The sequence below is a fragment of the Aulonocara stuartgranti genome, assembly GCF_965226115.1.
Source record: "Aulonocara stuartgranti genome assembly, chromosome: 6".
Lineage (NCBI taxonomy): Eukaryota > Metazoa > Chordata > Actinopteri > Cichliformes > Cichlidae > Aulonocara > Aulonocara stuartgranti.
The window spans coordinates 38245314-38265000 of NC_138944.1; the positions used below are offsets into that span (position 1 = coordinate 38245314).

The 19687-nt window shown below is 41.5% G+C and overlaps 2 protein-coding genes across 2 annotated transcripts in view; both read left to right on the plus strand.

Moving 5' to 3' along the window:
• Window positions 1-774: 774 nt before the first annotated feature.
• Window positions 775-5050, plus strand: LOC309707733 (tRNA (guanine(26)-N(2))-dimethyltransferase-like). Its single transcript, XM_082535221.1, has 4 exons — window positions 775-1451; window positions 2152-2264; window positions 4294-4442; window positions 4712-5050. Exons 1-4 carry the CDS (start codon window positions 1352-1354, stop codon window positions 4797-4799), a joined length of 450 nt encoding a protein of 149 aa, XP_082391347.1. The 5' UTR covers window positions 775-1351; the 3' UTR covers window positions 4800-5050.
• Window positions 5051-8932: 3882 nt separating this feature from the next.
• Window positions 8933-19687, plus strand: part of LOC309708446 (NADH dehydrogenase [ubiquinone] iron-sulfur protein 8, mitochondrial-like) — an 18037-nt gene continuing 7282 nt past the window's right edge. Inside the window, exons 1-6 of the mRNA XM_082536502.1 lie at window positions 8933-9046; window positions 9632-9686; window positions 12696-12761; window positions 13069-13158; window positions 14191-14299; window positions 14669-14732. Of these exons, the coding sequence (XP_082392628.1) occupies window positions 9644-9686; window positions 12696-12761; window positions 13069-13158; window positions 14191-14299; window positions 14669-14732 (372 nt within the window). The 5' untranslated portion in view covers window positions 8933-9046; window positions 9632-9643. The remainder of the gene's footprint in view (window positions 9047-9631; window positions 9687-12695; window positions 12762-13068; window positions 13159-14190; window positions 14300-14668; window positions 14733-19687) is intronic.

The following is a 19687-nucleotide window of genomic DNA, read 5'->3' on the forward strand; positions in this document are numbered from 1 at the left end:
AATCGAGAAGGGGGGCCCAAGGGTACATCTTTCGCCATCCTAAAATGCTGTGATTGTAGCCATTCCCCACTTTCTGTGAATGATACTCATGGCCATTGATCAGTAGGCTTTGATTAGTTGTCATTGATCAATGGTCATAAGAATTTGCATACTAACAATCATGGAACTAACCCCCCAGCACATTGTTCATTCAGTGGCGCTAGTTTCCTTCACTATGCAAATGTACTGTTTATAAGGTTGGGGAAACCTGCAGTCAGCTGAGACTGAAGAAGTCACTTGGATGAGTGACGAAACGTTTCTCCAACTGAAAATGTCCAGATGAACAGAATCAACCTTTTGGGATTGACTTACCTGGATGATTAAGCACGCATCAAGACGTTATTTTATTAAAAATTTAAAATGTTAGCAGCACAAACAAACATTTTTGCAGCACAAACCAGCACAAACGTTTGACATCAATTTTGTTTGATTTCATTAATATGGGGGGGCTGGTTGACCTCTAGAAATTTTTGTTAATATCTTTAAAATAATAGCGGCACAAACAAAAATTTGTGCAGCACAAACCATCACAAACGTAGCACAAACGTTTAACATCAATTTTGTTTGATTTGGGTAATGTGGGGGGGCTGGTTGACCTTTTGACCTTTACATTTTCATTAATATCTTTAAAACAGAGGCAGCACAAACGAAAATTTTTGCAGCACAAACCAGCACAAACGTTTGATACCACTTTTGTTGGATTTGAAGAAGGTGGGGGGGCCAACTTCACTCACATCTTCCCTGCTAAGACGGCGGCTCTGATCGCCAGGAATGCCCAGTACAACGGAGTGAGCCACCTGCTCCACGCCAGCTGCAGAGATGCCAGGTATGACTAGTCAGCATGTTTCCTCTGCTTTACTTCCCACTTTTATCAGCTCCACTGTTCAGTACCATCTTCTTTCCCCCCATACTTCTTGTTTCATTGTTCTTCACTTTTGACCTTTGACCATTTAAAATAAATAAATAAAAATTTCTCTCCCGGGTTTTAAACACAGCATGCTGATGTATGGTAAATGGCCTACATTTGTATAGCGCTTTTCTAGTCCATAGGACCCCAAAGCGCTTTACACTACATTCAGTCATTCACCCATTCACACACTGGCGATAGCAAGCTACATTGACAGAGGCGAGGCTGCCGGACACAGGCGCCACCGGGCCCTCTGACCACCACCAGTAGGCAAACATGGGGTTAGTATCTTGCCCAAGGATATTTGGCATGCAGCCAGGATGCAGCCTGGGATCGAACCACCGACCTTCTGATTAGTGGCTGACCTGCTCTGCCACCTGAGCTACAGCCACCCCTGTGTATGACATGCGAGCGAAGAAGGATCGCTATGACGTCATTGATCTGGATCCCTACGGTAGCCCGGCCTCTTTCCTGGATGCTGCCGTTCAGTCTGTCAGTGAAGGAGGTGGGTAGTTCACCGTAGCAGCTCCTCTAGGTTTCATCACTGTCAGGGATGTGGAAAGTTTCAGATCACTGTTGTAACTGCAAGTATTCAACTAGTGCAGAGGCTGCTGACACATGCATGTATGCAGTCTTTTAAAAAGCCAACAGCATGGTGCATGTGTGTGATAGACTAAATGTTAACTGGCTGAAAGTTTCAATTAAATGTGATTTTTATAGCAACAAATCACAACAACAGCCACCTCTAGGTGCTTTATATTCTAAAGTAAAGATCGTACTCTAAGGAGCTCGGTCAAGTGCTCCTTGCCAGCTTAATGGCCTGTTGTATGTAGCCCAATAATGGAGGTAGAAGCTGACACCACACGGAGCTGTTTTCAACACTGCGTTTCATCTGAAGTGAATTCAGATTACTTTTCAAAATTCACCATAAAATCAGTTTGGCAGCTGATCAGAAGTGGGCGAGAGATTGTTAGTGAAATAATTCTTGTTTGGTTTGATCCACTTTAAGTGTCAAAATCACTTTGTTTGTCACAAAGCAGAGAATAGTGTGCGTGTGTGTGTGTGTGTGTGTGTGTGTGTGTGTGTGTGTGTGTGTGTCTCTTTTTGTGTATATGTATGATGTCTAATCTACACGGTTAAGCTGCCACTGCAGGTTTATAAATTTCAGTCTTTTAGATTTCTCGTCTTCTCTCCCCCCCTCTCAGGTCTTTTATGTATAACCTGTACAGACATGGCGGTGATGGCAGGAAACAGTGGAGAAACTTGCTACAGCAAATACGGTTCAGTCTCCATCAAAGCCAAATATTGTCATGAAATGGTGAGTATACAGAGTATACACACAAACAAACACACTCTCCACACTCTGGCTCACTCTCAGAAATGTGAAAATGACACATTGCAGTACATGCACAGTCATGTTTGCATTAGTGTGTAAGCATGCAGAATGTATCTGAGTGAGACGGTGACGCTGTAAGTAATCGTACGTTCAATTTAGCCAAGTGAGTTTTCGTGACGTCAAAAACAAATGATATTTTATTCTTGTTGCGATTGTCTGAGGTTATAATCCTTCAGTGTGCACACTTTGGGAAAAGAAATAGCAGAGCAATGATTGGCTACCTCTCCAGAAGTTCCTCTTCTTGTGGATCATCTCCAGCTCCTCCATTTTGGACCGCAGATGGTGACTCTACTTTCTGTTCAACCTGAAGGCATCAAGCCTGCACTTGCTTCAGGTACAGTATAAGTTGGACCTCCGGCTAGTAACGGATCACCGGGACAGCCGTCACCAGCTGCAGTCCAAGATGTTGGAGTCAGTTTCGGGATGAGAGACTCAGAATTGACTGTTTTATTACATGTAATTAGAAAACTCCCTGAAAAGCCTTCAGTTGATCCAAAATGATGCAGCGAGAGTACTGACAGGGACTAGAAAGGAAGAGCATATTTCTCCTATTTTGGCTTCTCTTCACTGGCTCCCTGTTAAATCCAGGACATAAAAGATCTTTAATAATCACCCCCCATCTTATCTTAAAAACCTCAGAGTACTGTATCACCCCAGTAGATAACTTCACTCTCAGACTGCAGGCTTACTTGTGGCTCCCTTTCCTGTTGAGATTTGGGAGACAAACACTCTCTACCTTTAAGATTAGGCTTAAAACTTTCCTTTTTGATAAGGGATAAAGTTAGGGTTGGATCAGGTGACCCCGAATCCTCCCTTATATATGCAGCAATAGGCCTTGGCTGCTCAGTGCTTCCCCTGATCCACTGGGTGTTTCTTCTAAACTCATTATGTGTTTAATTATTAGTAATTGATTAATCTTTGGATCACGTTCACAGTATGCCTTTGTCTCGTCTCCCTCCCCTCATCCCAACGGGTCACAGCAGATGGCCCCGCCCCTCCCTGAGCCTGGTTCTGCTGGAGGTTTCTTCCTGTTAAAAGGGAGTTTTTGTTTCCCACCATCACTAAGTGCTTTCTCATGTTTTGTCAGATTTGTGAGTTTTCTCTGTATTATTGCAGGGTCTTTACCTTTATAATATAAGGACACTGTTGTTGTGATTTGGCACTATATAAATAAAAATGAATTGGATTGAAATTAAATATTAGTAAAATAACAAAATATATGCAAAAAATACAGAAAAAAGTAAAAGACATAAAATATCTCTATATACCACACAATTCTACATGTTTGAAAAGCAGAAGGATAAATTTTACACTTATTTGATGAGTGAAAGTCACGACTGTTACCTGCCTGTAGGGAAACATGAGACAGGAAGACTGTAGGTGGCTTTTTAAAATAAGGGTGAAGGGCTTATCGAGTCATCTAAGTCAAACATGCAGCTGTCTCAGTGGGATCCAGATGGATAACAATAAATTACACAGTATACTTGGGCAACCATCCAAAGAGTCATCGTGTAGACAACGCCGTTCGTGTTGAATATTTTCTTTGGCAGAAATACAAGAAAAGAGCAACTGGTGAATGTGTTTGCACCACAGCCAGAACATGTGTGGTGTTCTCATAAAGGTCTTTTCTTCTTTTTCCCACCTTCTCATGTGCTATCATGATCTGATTTCATGCTGCATATAGCACAAGTAGTTTTCCACACAGTAGTGGAATTCACACCTTCTCTAGCTGTGAGTGGCAGTAATGGAACATAAATGCAAGGATCATTAAAAAAACCTCATAAATTCTATTTGATTTGATGAAAAAGAAACCCCTCTGCAGCCGAATAAAACTTCTTATCCAACATAATTTCCTCACATCCCTGTAAACAGATCCGAGATGTTTTCCAGATTTTCACAGCAAGAGAAAAAAAGTGCTGAATACGTGCCTCTCTCCATCTTTGAACTCCAGGCTCTGCGTATCATCCTGCACAGTTTGGACCAGAGGGCAGGAGTGTACCAGCGATACATCCAGCCCCTGCTGTCCGTCAGCGTCGACTTTTACATTCGAGTCTTCGTCCGCGTCTTCACAGGACAGGCTACAGTCAAAAACTCAGCCAGGTGCTCGCTCACACACACGCACGCACTGTCTGCTAACAAAGGCTGATCTATCCTGTGTGATGAAAGATGAATGATCCTGAAACTGGGTCATTGCAGGAACAAATGCACAAAGTAACAGCAGCAGGGGGATTTGTGAGGGTAAAAGTAAAGTGCTAATAGAATAATAGAAATCTGGGTACGTGACACTAAAAGATGATATTATGACTGATGTGCTCAGTATTGAAACACAATATGACACTGCAGTTGAGTCCCGTCTCTCTTTGTTGCAGTAAGCAGGCGCTGGTGTACAACTGTGTCGGCTGCGGGGCTTTCCACTTGCAGAGAATGGGCAGGAGAACAAGCAACGGAAAACAGTGAACACTAAACACTCTGCTGCTTCTTCTAATGAGGTTCTGTGTGTGATGGTTCAGTCGAGGTGTGCTCATCAGCGAACTGGCGGCTTGAAATAAAGTCCTCAGTTTATGGTGTTTCTGTAAAATAACATTCTTTTTGGATGTAAAAATCTTAGGTTGAACTCAATCAAAAGGTTGAGTTCAAGGAGCCATGGATGGATACGTTAGGCTAAATGCTTTACTATTAAATGTGAGGTTTGCTGTTCAGAGTATGGAACGCCAGGACTGCCATAATGAATTAATTAAATACACCATTAAATAATTAATTAAATGTGGCAATAATTAATTAAAATTGGAATTAATTAATTAAATAAATAGTACTGACCTTACTTTAAGTTTGATTCCATAAAAAGTGACAAAAACATTAGCGTCCATTAGCATTGTGCGTGGGAAGAAAACATCTTTTTACAGCGAAAAAAACCCCTAAACTTCCAAGCAAGCTCCGAGTGCGCTACCACGTAATGGGAAATTCACAGAGAAACTGCCGTATCCTTCCACTGACCGCTGCGGCACACCTGCACCAAGGTAAACCTCCGCCTACCCAACTCCTGCTTTACAGGTGAAAATAGAGCAAAAGGATATATGGAACGCCAGGACTGCCATAACGAATTAATTAAATACACCATTAAATAATTAATTAAATGTGGCAATAATTAATTAAAATGTGAAATACATAAATAATTAATTAAATATATAATTAAATAATTAATTAAATGTGGCAACAATTAATTAAAATGTGAAATACATAAATAATTAATAAAATGTGTCAATAATTAATTACATGTGTCATACCTATTTATTTAATTAATTAATTCCAATTTTAATTAATTATTGACACATTTAATTAATTATTTAATGGTGTATTTAATTAATTCATTATGGCAGTCCTGGCGTTCCATAAAAGGACCGCTAGTCTTTGACTTTATTTATTTTCTGCTGTGCTTTACTTGCATCTATTTGAAAGACTGAGTGTAAACACAAAAAAATATATATTTTATGTGCTGGAATGTGCAGAAAATAGGTTTAAATATTAAACAAATTTCTTCCAGTCAGAGAATGTTGCATATAATTACATTTTTGCTTGATGCATAAAGTTAAAAGATTAAAATTAATAAAACTATAAAAGTTTTAAAAAGAGACTTTTCCATTTGATTACATTTTGTATGATGGATTATGCAGAAAAAGTAGAACTGGGCTGAAAGATCTATCGCTTTATCACCTATTCAGGTTGTAAATCGTATTTTAAAAAAGTAACTAAGTAACTAAGTAATTAATTACTTTTGAAAATAAGTAATCAGTAAAGTAACGGGATTACTTTTTGGGGGAAGTAATCAGTAATTAGTTACTGATTACTTTTTTCAAGTAACTTGACCAACACTGGACATGACATTAAAATGTTAGCTTTAGATTTCCAAATTGCCTTAGTGGATTAACCACCACTAGAGGGAGACAGAAGACTGCATTTCATTTAGTAGTCTTTGAAATTTTCTCAAAATTTCACTGAATTATTTTCATGTAATTTTTTTCACATAGCAATTAACAAATGAAATGAAATATTTAAGTCAATGATCCATGACACTGTGTCCATGATGATGTGTTAATTGGTTTTTCCAGTACATATACTCCTGTAACGTTGAAAAACTTGATCTTGATGAGATGGCACATTTTAAGCCTGAATTATTTTTCTTTTTCTTTTGTAAAGAACCACATATAACACAAGGTTCATTCAAAGCTCATCTGAATGTTGGTGTTTGTATACAGTGGGGCAAAAAAGTATTTAGTCAGCCACCGATTGTGCAAGTTCCTCCACTTAAAATGATGACAGAGGTCAGTAATTTGCACCAGAGGTACACTTCAACTGTGAGAGACAGAATGTGAAAAAAAAAAAATCCATGAATTCACATGGTAGGATTTGTAAAGAATTTATACGTAAATCAGGGTGGAAAATAAGTATTTGGTCACCTCAAACAAGGAAGATCTCTGGCTCTCACAGACCTGTAACGTCTTCTGTAAGAAGGTTTTCTGTCCCCCACTCGTTACCTGTATGAATGGCACCTGTTTGAACTCATCATCTGTATAAAAGACACCTGTCCACAGCCTCAAACAGTCAGACTCCAAATGCTGCCATGGCCAAGACCAAAGAGCTTTCGAAGGACACCAGGAAAAGTATTGTAGACCTGCACCAGACTGGGAAGAGTGAATCTACAATGGGCAAGCAGCTTGGTGTGAAAAAATCAACTGTGGGAGCAATCATCAGAAAATGGAAGACATATAAGACCACTGATGATCTCCCTTGATCTGGGGCTCCACGCAAGATCTCATCCCGTGGGGTCAAAATGATCATGAGAACGGTGAGCAAAGATCCCAGAACCACACGGGGGGACCTGGTGAATGACCTGCAGAGAGCTGGGGCCAAAGTAACAAAGGTCACCATCAGTAACACACTACAACGGCAGGGAATCAAATCCCGCAGTGCCAGACGTGTTCCGCTGCTGAAGCCAGTGCATGTCCAGGCCCGTCTGAAGTTTGCCAGAGAGCACAAGGATGATACAGCAGAGGATTGGGAGAATGTCATGTGGTCAGATGAAACCAAAGTAGAACTTTTTGGTATAAACTCAACTCGTCGTGTTTGGAGGAAGAAGAATACTGAGTTGCATCCCAAGAACACCATACCTACTGTGAAGCATGGGGGTGGAAACATCATGCTATGGGGCTGTTTTTCTGCCAAGGGGACAGGACGACTGATCCGTGTTAAGGACAGAATGAATGGGGCCATGTATCGTGAGATTTTGAGCCAAAACCTCCTTCCATCAGTGAGAACTTTGAAGATGAGACGAGGCTGGGTCTTCCAACATGACAATGATCCAAAACACACCGCCCGGGCAACAAAGGAGTGGCTCCGTAAGAAGCATTTGAAAGTCCTGGAGTGGCCTAGCCAGTCTCCAGACCTCAACCCCATAGAAAATCTGTGGCGGGAGTTGAAAGTCCGTGTTGCTCGGTGACAGCCCCAAAACATCACTGCTCTCGAGAAGATCTGCATGGAGGAATGGGCCAAAATACCAGCTACTGGGTGTGCAAACCTGGTAAAGACCTATAGTAAACGTTTGACCTCTGTTATTGCCAACAAAGGTTATGTTACAAAGTATTGAGTTGTATTTTTGTTATTGACCAAATACTTATTTTCCACCCTGATTTACGAATAAATTCTTTACAAATCCTACCATGTGGATTCATGGATTTTTATTTTTATTTTTATTTTTTTCACATTCTGTCTCTCACAGTTGAAGTGTACCTCTGGTGCAAATTACTGACCTCTGTCATCATTTTAGGTGGGGGAACTTGCACAATCGGTGGCTGACTAAATACTTTTTTGCCCCACTGTACATCTCAACAGATGAGCTGTTACTTAGAGAGTTCAGGGTCTTATGGTGGAAAAGTTTGTAATTATGTGAGCTGCTCTGGATAAATCCTCTGCTCCATCTGAGTCTCAGTCCACAGAACCTCACAGTATTCCCAGCAAACAGATGACTTCACCTTATAGAAACCTTTTAGAACTATTAATTTATCTTAACTGGTTTTTTTTTTTTCCAGTAGGTAAGTTTCTACCACAAACTTTGTCTTTATTAGCTTTATGACGTAGTCCCAAGGGAACAACAGAATTTCAACCACTTAAGCTGTAAATAATTTATTTCCTCTAAATAAATAAAATAAAGTGATGATAATAACGCTAATAACAGCAGCCATGTGTAGTCCTCTGGAACACAACTCTGTTTGCATTATTACAGGGGTGGTTGTAGCTTAAGTGGTAGAGCAAGAGCAGGTCATCTAACCGGAACGTTAGTGTTTTGATCCCAGTCTGCATGCCAAATATTCCTGGCCAAGATACTAACCCCATGTTGCTCGTATGCTTTAGACAAAAGGCGCATAGAAACAGCATATAAAAAAGTGCTTGGGTGAATGAGGTTGTGTAGTGCTCAGACTAGAAAAACGTCTGACGAACCTAATTTCTTTTTGCCAGTAAGAACTGAAGCGCTAATGTCAGGTGCACCTACACTCTAGCGCCTCATGAGGGCAGCATTTCGTCTTTGCGAACGTATTCGTGACGTCATCCCGTGTAACTTCCTGTAATCTCGGGTCCGTTCCTCAAATCGTCCGCTGTTGTGGTTCAGAAGGCCAAGTACCGACGTGCCGGTCATTTCAAAAACCTTAAAGGTAGAGAAACAATTTCCAAGTTGTTTTATGACAGTGAATTGTTGACTTGGCGTCATGCTCGGTTAATATAAGATGGGATATAGATACAGCAATTTAGCTAAAAGGAAATGTGCAAAAGTCCTTGACAATGTGCGCTACAAATCGGCTGCTATTCAGTGCTAGCTTAGTTTAAGAAACAGGTGAGCTTAGCAAGAATCGCTTACGTTCCGTTTGGAAGGCAAACCTAAACTCTGCTAGTATTTATTGTGTATTAAATGATGGGAAGTTGGTTGTCAATTTGTCATGACGTGTGTGTTTTAGTAGTCACTGTCACTATCGCGTTCTGCCGAAGTACTTTTATTTCCAAATGTTGGTATTGTTATGTAATCTAGAAAGGATATGTTGCATTGTACATTACATCTAATATTAGAAAGTAACAATACAGGATTAATAAACGTTTGCATGCATATTGTTTCATATGGCATAACTTACCTGTGCCCCCCCATAAAAAAAATAAAAATGAACTTTAATCTGTTAATGTTATCCACGTTGTGTTCTCTTTCAACTATTACACCTTAATGCATAAACTTTGATGTCTGGTTTCAGATTTAGGACGTGATGGCTGCAACACTGCGTGTACTTTACTCTGCATCAAGGCCAGGTATGACGGCCTTACATTCTTATTCACTCAACAGTTCAGAGAGCCTTGTTGCCACATATCCTTTCTTACTTCTCACCCCTGTCATGCATTTATGTATACCAGGGGTCCCCAACTCCAGGCCTCGAGGGCCGGTGTCCGCGATCCAACACAGCTGATTCAAATGGCTAAATTACCTCCTCAACATGTCTTGCCGTTAGGGCTGAACGATTATGGAAAATAATCTAATTGCGATTTTTTTGCCCCAATATTGCGATTGCGATGCGATATGCGATTATTTTTTAAGGTATTTGTCTTCTGTATTATTAAACAAAGACAAGCAATACATCATATAGTATGGCCAATACTATATTACATTAATTTTAAACTGTTCTTTCCTGGAAGACAGACCTCTGTTATGATGACATGAGGTGATGCATGAATTGATGACTGACATTTTTATTTAACTTCTTCAATCACAACAGTATATTTGAACATACACAATAGTTTATTTTTAGCTTACAAACATCTGAGCATAAAGTGCTGACAAGGAACCCTGGTGTAAACATTAAAATGAAAGTCAGTACAATGTGCAGATTGCAGAAATATACATAAAAAAAATCAGTGGCTTTACCACACTCAGTTTTTTGACATCTGTGAACTACTAGACAGTCATTCAATTAAAAAATAATATTAAATAAATAAAACTAATAAATAAAAAATACACACATCTTACTGATCTCTGCAGTCAGTAACATTACACATAAAGTGCAAACATAATAGCAATTGTATAAACACACACACAAACACGCCTTTAAAATTTAAAGGCGTGAAATTGGACGGTCTAGCCTTCTGATTAGCCTTCTAATCAGAAGGCTAGTTCTGATTAGCGTCACCGCTGTCTCGGTGGAGTTTAATAAACTCGGCCGTCTGCTTCTTGCTATCTAAAATATAACCAGACACTGGTGTAAATTCTCGACTGTCTCATACTTCTGTTTAATAAGTTTTCTGTTTGACGTTTAGTCAGCTGTGTGAAAACCAAGGAGGAACCCACCCGGGGGATTAATAAAGTTTTATTTTATCTAATCTAATAACTTTAATCTCAGCCAAACCGATTTACTCACGAACAAACAAAACACTGAAAAAAGCCCAACAATAACATTTTTAGGTTGTCTAAGTGACTTATATATTACGTTTAACCCGAGCAGCGAAACTCCGCGGTGATCTGAAAATGATGTGCCGGGAGTTGTGCCGTTCTCGGCCGCATCAGTAACCCTCGAGCTCCCGGCTAGCTGTCGAGCTGGTGGGTAGCAGACGCCTCTGAAAACGTCGAAGCACTTTTGCAAATATGGGATATCTTGATAAACCGAGCAGATATTTGATGTTTACACAACTACTTTCTCGCCTGAAAATATGTTAAAAGTTTATTTTGTGACCCAGAAAGATTAGTATGAGTAATTTTAAAACTTAGTAGCGGCCGCCATTGCTGGAAACTGGAGTTTGGCTGGGCCGCGCTATGAATTCTGGGATATGGTAGTAATTTGGACAGCCTTCGGCGCGTCGCTGTGACGTAATCGGTCTACAAATGCGGCCTCAGGAGGATGCAGCCCATGAATTGTATAATATAATCGCAGTATAATCGCAGCCTTTGCGGTTAGAAAATTGCACTTGATCATGTCGCGATATTATCGCAAATGCGATATATCGTTCAGCCCTACTTGCCGTTCTCCAGAGGCCTGATAATGAACTAATCATTTGATTCAGGTGTGTAGACCCAGAGTGAAATCTAAAACCTGCAGGACACCGGCCCTCGAGGCCTGGAGTTGGGGACCCCTGATGTATACAGATGTCGGTAAAGTTGCAGCCTAGCCCTAGCACAGAATGAGAGTGAGCATTATCACGTTAAATGCTTTTTTAAGCTTTAGAAGTAGCAGGTAATGTCAAACACCTCAATAAGGAAACTGTAGTTTTGAAGTTTAACTCTAACACAATATTTCTGCTACCTAAAGGTAACATTTCTGTTTTTACAAGGAAGTTATTGTGTGATAAAATCATTCTTACAAGTAGAGAGAGCCGTTGCCGCACAGCAAGAAGGTCCTGAGTTCAATTCCAACATCAGGCCGGGGTCTTTCTGTGTGGAGTTTGCATGTTCTCCCCGTGTTTGCGTGGGTTCCCTCCGGGTACTCCGGCTTCCTCCCACCGTCCAAAGACATGCAGCTTGTGGGGATAGGTTAATTGGATAATCCAAATTGTCACTAGGTGTGAATGTGTGAATGAATGTGAGTGCGAATGTCTCTGTGTGTTGGCCCTGTGACAGACTGGCGACCTGTCCAGGGTGTACCCCGTCTCTCGCCCTATGACAGCTGGGATAGGCTCCAGCGCCCCCCGCGACCCTGAAAAGGATAAGCGGAAGCGAATGGATGGATGGATGGATGGATGGAAGTAGAGAGAGATGTAAGAAAGAGGTGACAGGAGAGGAAACATTATTCTGTTGCTGATGTCATCTGGGTATTTACCATAAAGAGATGTCTTGAAAAGCAAAGTGATTTATAAACATTTCATTATTCAAAATCAGTGTTGTATGACAACAATAGGCTGTTCACTTTATTGGAATGTAGACTAAGTTGGTTTGTTTGTAGTCTTGTTGTATTATTTAATGTAAGGGATTATATTTGACTGGTGCAGATTAGGCTGTGATATCCATAACTATTGCTAGGTTCAGTGAAGAGACAATAAAAGCTAGTTAGTTGTTGTTTAATGCTGATAATTAAAGCAAACAGTACAAGCTTAAAGTGCTTTTAGTGCTCAGTAGTAAGGCAAGAATAGAAAACGGCAATATAATTAGCAATTCATTTACCATCACAAGAGTTTTAAATTTTTCTGGACAGAAGCTAAAAGTGAGAAAGATTTATACTCTGTGTTGATGGAAAATTCTATTGTATTACTCCACTCTAGACTGCTTCCTGTAGTGTCAAGTTGACTGCATTGTAGTAGGTTTACTGTTTATCTTTTCTGAAATGTTTTTACCTTCAGGTTTTTTTGTGGCCAGCCAGAATCTAGCAAGGTCCTTCAGTGTGTCGGCACAAAGGGACGGATTCAGTAAGTGCTGCTACAACACAACTCAATTCAAGGGCTTTCAGAGGCTGTACCACGATATTTTCATTCACACATGGACTTCAGACAGTTTTAGAATTTAGTTCAGGATGTTTTCCTTAGTTGGGCTTTCCTCACATTCTTACATCCTGAAGAAGGATGTACTCAGCTTCACTTGATGAAAAAACAAAAAAGATTTATGAATTACACTGATATTTTACAGTTTACACTCATGTAAATTGGGCGTATTACCATTATTTTGTTTTGGCTGTGTGTGTGTGTGTGTGTGTGTTCCTTTCTTTGTCTACATAAGAGTATGTGAATGCTCAGGAGATCCCTGTCGACATGAAGTCCATCACAGACAGAGCAGCACAAACACTGCTATGGACAGAGCTCTTCAGAGGTCAGTTGAATGTTTCTCTGTCCTGTACGAATAATTGGATCTTTGTGTTTTCCTTTACCAGTGGAAGTAGTTGGGGTACTGTCACTTCATGGAAAATGTTCTTTGTATTTGTTATCTTACAGATGAGGGTAACATTAGTCCCCCCATGATATTTTAACGTTTTTGTCCCAGTAGGTTGATTCTGTGCATCTGGATGTTACATTTCAATGGTAAATGGTTTGAAATAAAACCTCAAGCAGTTAGCAGCAAAACTGGGTCTGGAACGTCAATTTATCTTCCAACACGTCACCGACCACCAACACCTAATCCCTGCCCATGATCAGGTACCCTGCTGGGATAATAAGCTAGCCAAAGGAGGAGATGCAAACTGGACCGAAAGACAGCACAGTGTAAAGATGCCCCTGAGACAATCCAGCACATAAGTAGGGTGCAAGATGCTGGCATGCAGGGCACACTTTGAACGCCATAACCAAGTGGCCGGCATAGTATACTGTGCCAAGTATGACCTGGAAGTCCCGAGGTCAAAATGGTGGTCCTGTAGGACTTCCAGATACAAACGGATAAACTGGTGATAGCTAACCAACCGGACGTAGTAGTGGTAGGGAAGCAGAGGAAGACAGCTGTACTGATAGATGTAGTGATACTAAATGACAGCAAATCAGAAGCTGGACAAATACCAAGGGCTCAGAAAAGAGCTCGAGAAGATGTGGAGGGTGAAGGTAACAGTGGTCCCAGTGGTAACTGGAGCACTCGGTGCAATGACCCCCAAACTAGGCGAGTTTCTCCAGCAGATCCCTGGAACAACATCTGAAATCTCTGTCCAGAAGAGCGCCGTCCTAGGAACAGCAAGGGTGCATGACCTTCAAGTTCCAAGGCCTCTGTCAGGGGACCTGAGCTTGAGAGATAAAAGATGGGGAATTTTTTTTTTGATAGATGGGGAATTTTTTTTGATACAGATGCATAAAATTTTCATGGAGGTGTTAATAATTGTAAGCATTCTCATTTGAAAATGTGGTTTTATTGTAATGCCAGGTCTAGGCATGACAATGAGCTACCTGTTCAGAGAGCCTGCCACCATTAACTACCCGTTTGAAAAAGGACCACTGTCGCCACGCTTCAGAGGAGAACATGCGTTGCGCAGGTGAGGATGATTATTTGACAAACACCAGTCAGTGTAATATGATTGGTAGCAATGATAAGATGTCAGAATAATAAATTTGATAGTCATTGATTGGTGCTTTGATATATATATATATATATATATACACACACAATACAGTGTGTTTGTGTCTGTTTAACAAATCGACCAGTAACTTCTTATATAAGGAGGATCATATGCAATGCAAGAAAAACATTGTAACTTTTTAGATTTAACTTTTTTTCTAAACTATTAGCATCTTTGAATAGTATCTGAAAACACCTCCATACATCTGAGATTTTATAGGAGGCTCTGAGATGACACTGTATTAGTAATCAAACCTCACCAAGTTTTTGGAATGTGTCAAAACAGGTATCCCTCAGGAGAAGAGCGTTGCATTGCTTGCAAGCTGTGTGAAGCAATCTGTCCTGCCCAGGTATAAACAAATAGTCATACCTATGTGAACAAATATGAATGAGGTAAAAACAACTTTGGCTATAGATTAGGGCTGCCACGATTAGTCGACTAGTCACGATTACGTCGACTATCAAAAGCTGATTATCAGAACTGTGAGATGCTCGAGAATTTACTAAGATAAGATAAGATAAGATAACCTTTATTAGTCCCACACGTGGGAAATTTGTTTTGTCACAGCAGGAAGTGGACAGTGCAAAAGTTATGAGGCAAAAATTAGAATACAATAAGAATAAATACAGTACACAACTGTACAGAATAGAATAAAATAAAATACTATATACAGTAGAATAAAATAAAATAAATATACAATAAGATAAGAATAGAATACAAATACAAATACTATATACAACTGAGTAAAAATACAACGATGACAGAAAGGATTATTGCACTTAGTATTATTGCACATGTGTGGATGTGTGTGCTTGATCAGTTAAAGTCTTTATTATGGAGTCTGACAGCAGTGGGGAGGAAAGACCTGCGAAATCTCTCCGTCCCACACCGTGGGTGCCGCAGTCTCCCACTGAAGGAGCTGCTCAGTGCTGTCACAGTCTGCTGCATGGGGTGGGAGATGTTGTCCATCAGGGATGACAGCTTAGCCGCCGTTCTCCTGTCACTCACCACCTCCACTGGGTCCAGAGGGCATCCTAGAACAGAGCTGGCCCTTCGGATCACCCTGTTCAGTCTCTTCCTGTCCCCAGCAGAGATGCTGCCGCCCCAGCAGACCACGCCATAAAAGATAGCAGAAGCCACAACAGAGTCATAGAAGGTCTTCAGGAGTGGGCCCTCCACTCCAAACGACCTGAGTCTCCGCAGCAGGTACAGCCTGCTCTGCCCTTTCCTGTAGAGGGCGTCTGAGTTATGAGTCCAGTCCAGTCTGTTGTTCAGATGAACACCAAGGTACCTGTAGCTGTCCACAGCCTCAATGTCCATACCTTGGATGTTCAGTGGTTGCAGTGGAGAATGCTTGTGCCTGCGGAAGTCTACCACCAGTTCCTTGGTTTTACTGGCGTTGATCTGGAGGTAGTTCAGCTGGCACCAGTCCACAAAGTCTTGAGTCAGTCCTCTGTACTCCTTGTCGTCCCCATCAGTGATGAGGCCGACTATTGCAGAGTCATCAGAGAACTTCTGCAGGAAGCACTGGGTGGAATTGTGGGAGAAGTCTGCAGTGTAGATGGTGAAGAGGAACGGAGCCAGAACCGTTCCCTGTGGGGCCCCCGTACTGCAGACGACCCTGTCCGACACACAGCCCTGAGTCCTCACATACTGTGGTCGGTCGGTGAGGTAGTCCAGGATCCAGGTAGTGAGGTGATGGTCCACTCCAGAGTTCACCAGCTTGTCCTTTAGAACCGAGGGAAGAATGGTGTTGAAGGCACTGGAGAAATCAAAGAACATGATTCTCACAGTGCTTCCAGCGGTCTCCAGGTGAGCGAGGGAACGATGTAGGAGGTGAATGACGGCATCATCCGCTCCAATGCCAGGCTGGTAGGCAAACTGAAGTGGGTCCAGTGATGAGCTTATTAGGCGCCGAAGCTGAGCCAGGACCAACCGCTCCAGGGTCTTCATCAGGTGGGATGTCAGAGCCACCGGCCTGTAGCTGTTGAGGTCCTTGGGGCGTGAAGTCTTTGGCACTGGTACAACACAGGAGGTTTTCCAGAGCTGTGGGACTCTTCCCAACCTCAGGCTCAGGTTGAAGAGGTGCTCCATCACCCCACACAGTTGGTCCGCGCAGGACCTGACGACCCTCGAGCTGATGCCATCTGGACCCGCTGCCTTCTTGCCATTAAGTACTCTGGTGTCCTGTTATATCTTAGATAGCAAGGAGTTTATTAAACTTCACCGAAACAATCTGCAAATTTCATTAAAATTTAATAAACTATCATCTTGTCTTTATTTTTAGTTAGCTTAAACACTTAAAGCTGTAAGCTAATGATAGTTATATAAGAGCAGATGCTGCTGGTGCAATAAGCTGAACGTTTTACGTCCAATGGATGATGATCTGATTAGTCGACTAATCGCAAAAATAATCGGTGACTAGTCGACTATCAGAATAATCGTTTGTGGCAGCCCTACTATAGATACGTTTGCAGCATAACTGTCCTCACAGGACCTCAACTGTACAACTGAACATGTATATGATACAGTGCAAAAGTCTTGAGCCACCTATCATTTCTTTGTATTTTGCTGGGAAATTTGGAAATATGTGCAGAGATTTATTCAAACATGTTCGAGCATAAATGGAAATACAATAGATAAGTCAAAAACATAATTTGTACAATTCTAATGAGCTTGAAAATCAATATTTGGTAGGAGCAGCTTTGAATTCTCTTTGTGTAATTTCTTTAAGCAGTCTTCAGGAATGGTTCACCAGGCTTCTTGAAGGGCATTTAAAGCTCTTCTTTGGATGCCACCCTCCACTGCGAGCAATTCTGAGGCTTTGGCAAACAGTAGATGGTGAACCATGGGAGTCAGATGCATCTATCAGGTCATGTGTCAGGTCTATGCTGGATTTTTTTATGACTTTCAGATACCTGCCACTTTTTTTTTTTTTTTGTCCCCTAATTGTCCAATTTCCTCAAAGCTTAGCCCACTTAGCTGAGATATGCCAGGTTCTTGGTTAGCAGTTCTTAGAACTAATCTTGTTGCTGTAAAAATCGTATTTCATGCTTCTCAAACTGTTGTCTTTGAAATATAGGACTAAATAATGGATTTATGTGACAGGCTGAAAGGATGCAATCTAAAATTGTTTTGTTGCTAAGTTGTCTGTTGTGTGTAGACACAACACTGGTTCCCAGGAGTTAGGTGCCTTTTTATTGCTTGAATGATTCAAAAGTCAGTGTTAAAAGTGTCTTAAAAAACTTTTGTCCTCTGAAAGTCATTTTCAGTCAAGGACTGGACTGAAAAAGCGCACCTGAATATTAGCCGCACAAGCTAAAATTAGGGGAAAATCCTGTTTTGTACATACATTAGCCGCACCTGACTAAAAGCCGCAGGTGTTTTAATGTTTACTTACCATATGTATGAGAATGCGCACAAAGGGGATTGTCAGGAAAGAGATGGCTGTTTGGGACCACATCCCTTTTATTAATATTTTGAAAAACAAGTTACCGGTACATATTTGCATAACTTTTTACGTATATGCACAAGTACCGGTAATTACAAGTACGAAACATGCTGTGCTTTATAAACGAGTAACAAATGTAGTACATAACAATAACCTACAGCACACCAGAAAAAGAGATTTGGCCTACCTTTTAGGCTCAGGTGCAGTAACACGGCTTTAACAAGAAGAAAAGTCAGTCATTCACCACCATCTTTCTCTTCTTCCTGCGCACTAAAACCCATAAAGTCCTCAGGCTCAGGATGGCTTCGTCATCCACTCTCCGCTACTCCCCTTCGTTGTCACTTTCAAAACCAAAGAAATCCTCGTCAGTGTCGGAGTCGAAAACCCTCTGAAGGGCAGTGGTGGTGTCCCCCTCTCCATCATGCAGCAGTCCAGCCCTTCGAAATCCTTTGGTGATCGTGGATGCTTTTACACTTCTCCACGCTGTCAGAATCCACTGGCAGACTTGGGCAAAACTTGCTCTTCGCATGCGACCAGTTTTGGTGAATGATTTATTACCGCTCGTCATCCATGCCTCCCACTGAACGCGTAGTGCTACTTTGAACGCACGATTCACACTGATGTCGAGTGGCTGCAGGTGCTTCGTTGTGCCTCCAGGAATCAAAGCTGGAATCGAGTTTGTGCTCTTAATGGCTGCTTTCACAGAATCTGTGATATGGGCCCTCATGCTGTCCAAAACAAGCAACGCTTTTTTTTTTTTTTTTTTTTGGCGAAAGAATCCTCCAGGCTGCTTCCCATAGCACTCTTGCAGCCATTCCTTCATTACGCTTTCCACCATCCACCCATTCTTGTTGACCTTAACAGAGATGCCGCTCGGGATCTCTTCTCTTGGCATAGTCATCCGCTTAAAGATCACCATTGGCGGAAGTTGAAACCCTGATGCTGTGCAGCCCAGCGCACAAGTGAAATTCGTTCTCTCATGGCCAGTGGTTCTCACCGTGGTGGTTGATTCGCCTTGCTTGTTAACAGTCCTAGTGAGGGGGCAGGTCAAACGTCAATAGCACTTCATCCATGTTTATGATCTCGTCCGGTCCGATGGAATATTCGTTTATCTTTCTTAGTGTGAATTTGCGGAAGTTTGTTACTTTCCTCTGCGTAGTCGGGAGGGAGTTGCTGACACACAGTCGTCCGTGCCCTCATGGACAGTCCTTTTCGTTTCATAAATCTGTGACACCAGGATGGCCCACCTCTGAAATTTTCTATCTTCATTTCGTTGGTGACTGTTTTGGCTTTTAGTTGGATCTGCACAGTTTAAACACCTCGCCCGTTTGCTCTCTGCGTGTTCACCCAGTCTTCAATACAGTCTTCAAGTTTGGGCCATCTGCTCTTATTTCCTCTGAAAGCTTTTTTCGTCTTTTTGCACAGAGCCAGTTCGTCTCCAACGTCTCACCATTGATTCGTTTATACCAAGGGTACGTGCAGCAGCTCTATTTCCCTTGCTGAGTGCCAAATAGACTGCCTTTAATTTGAAAGCTGCATCATATGCATTTCTTTTGTTTGCCATACTGAGGGTTTTTGAATGATCACATGCCCTTCCACCAGGCAACGTAGTGCCGTACAACAGCGGAGCAACCAAAACAAATCCTCTTACGATATCACAAAAATCATGGACGATCCATAGAAAAGCCGCGGGGTTCAAAGCTTGTGCAAAAAGTAGTGGCTTATAGCCCGAAACTAACGGTAATGTCCAAAGAAACCCTGGAGAACTATTACTCAAGACCACTCATTAAGGATGCGATCAGAGTAGAGCCTTGATTTGAATGTATCGCTCCATGGAAGCAAAAAACACAAAC

Excerpts from the sequence above, each read along its gene's own strand:
- LOC309707733 (XM_082535221.1), top strand. The coding sequence starts at position 1,352 with ATGCGAGCGAAGAAGGATCGCTATGACGTCATTGATCTGGATCCCTAC. Across the intron at positions 2,265-4,293 it reads CCAAATATTGTCATGAAATG|GCTCTGCGTATCATCCTGCA; the intron begins GTGAGTATACAG and ends TTTGAACTCCAG. Across the intron at positions 4,443-4,711 it reads ACAGTCAAAAACTCAGCCAG|TAAGCAGGCGCTGGTGTACA; the intron begins GTGCTCGCTCAC and ends TCTTTGTTGCAG.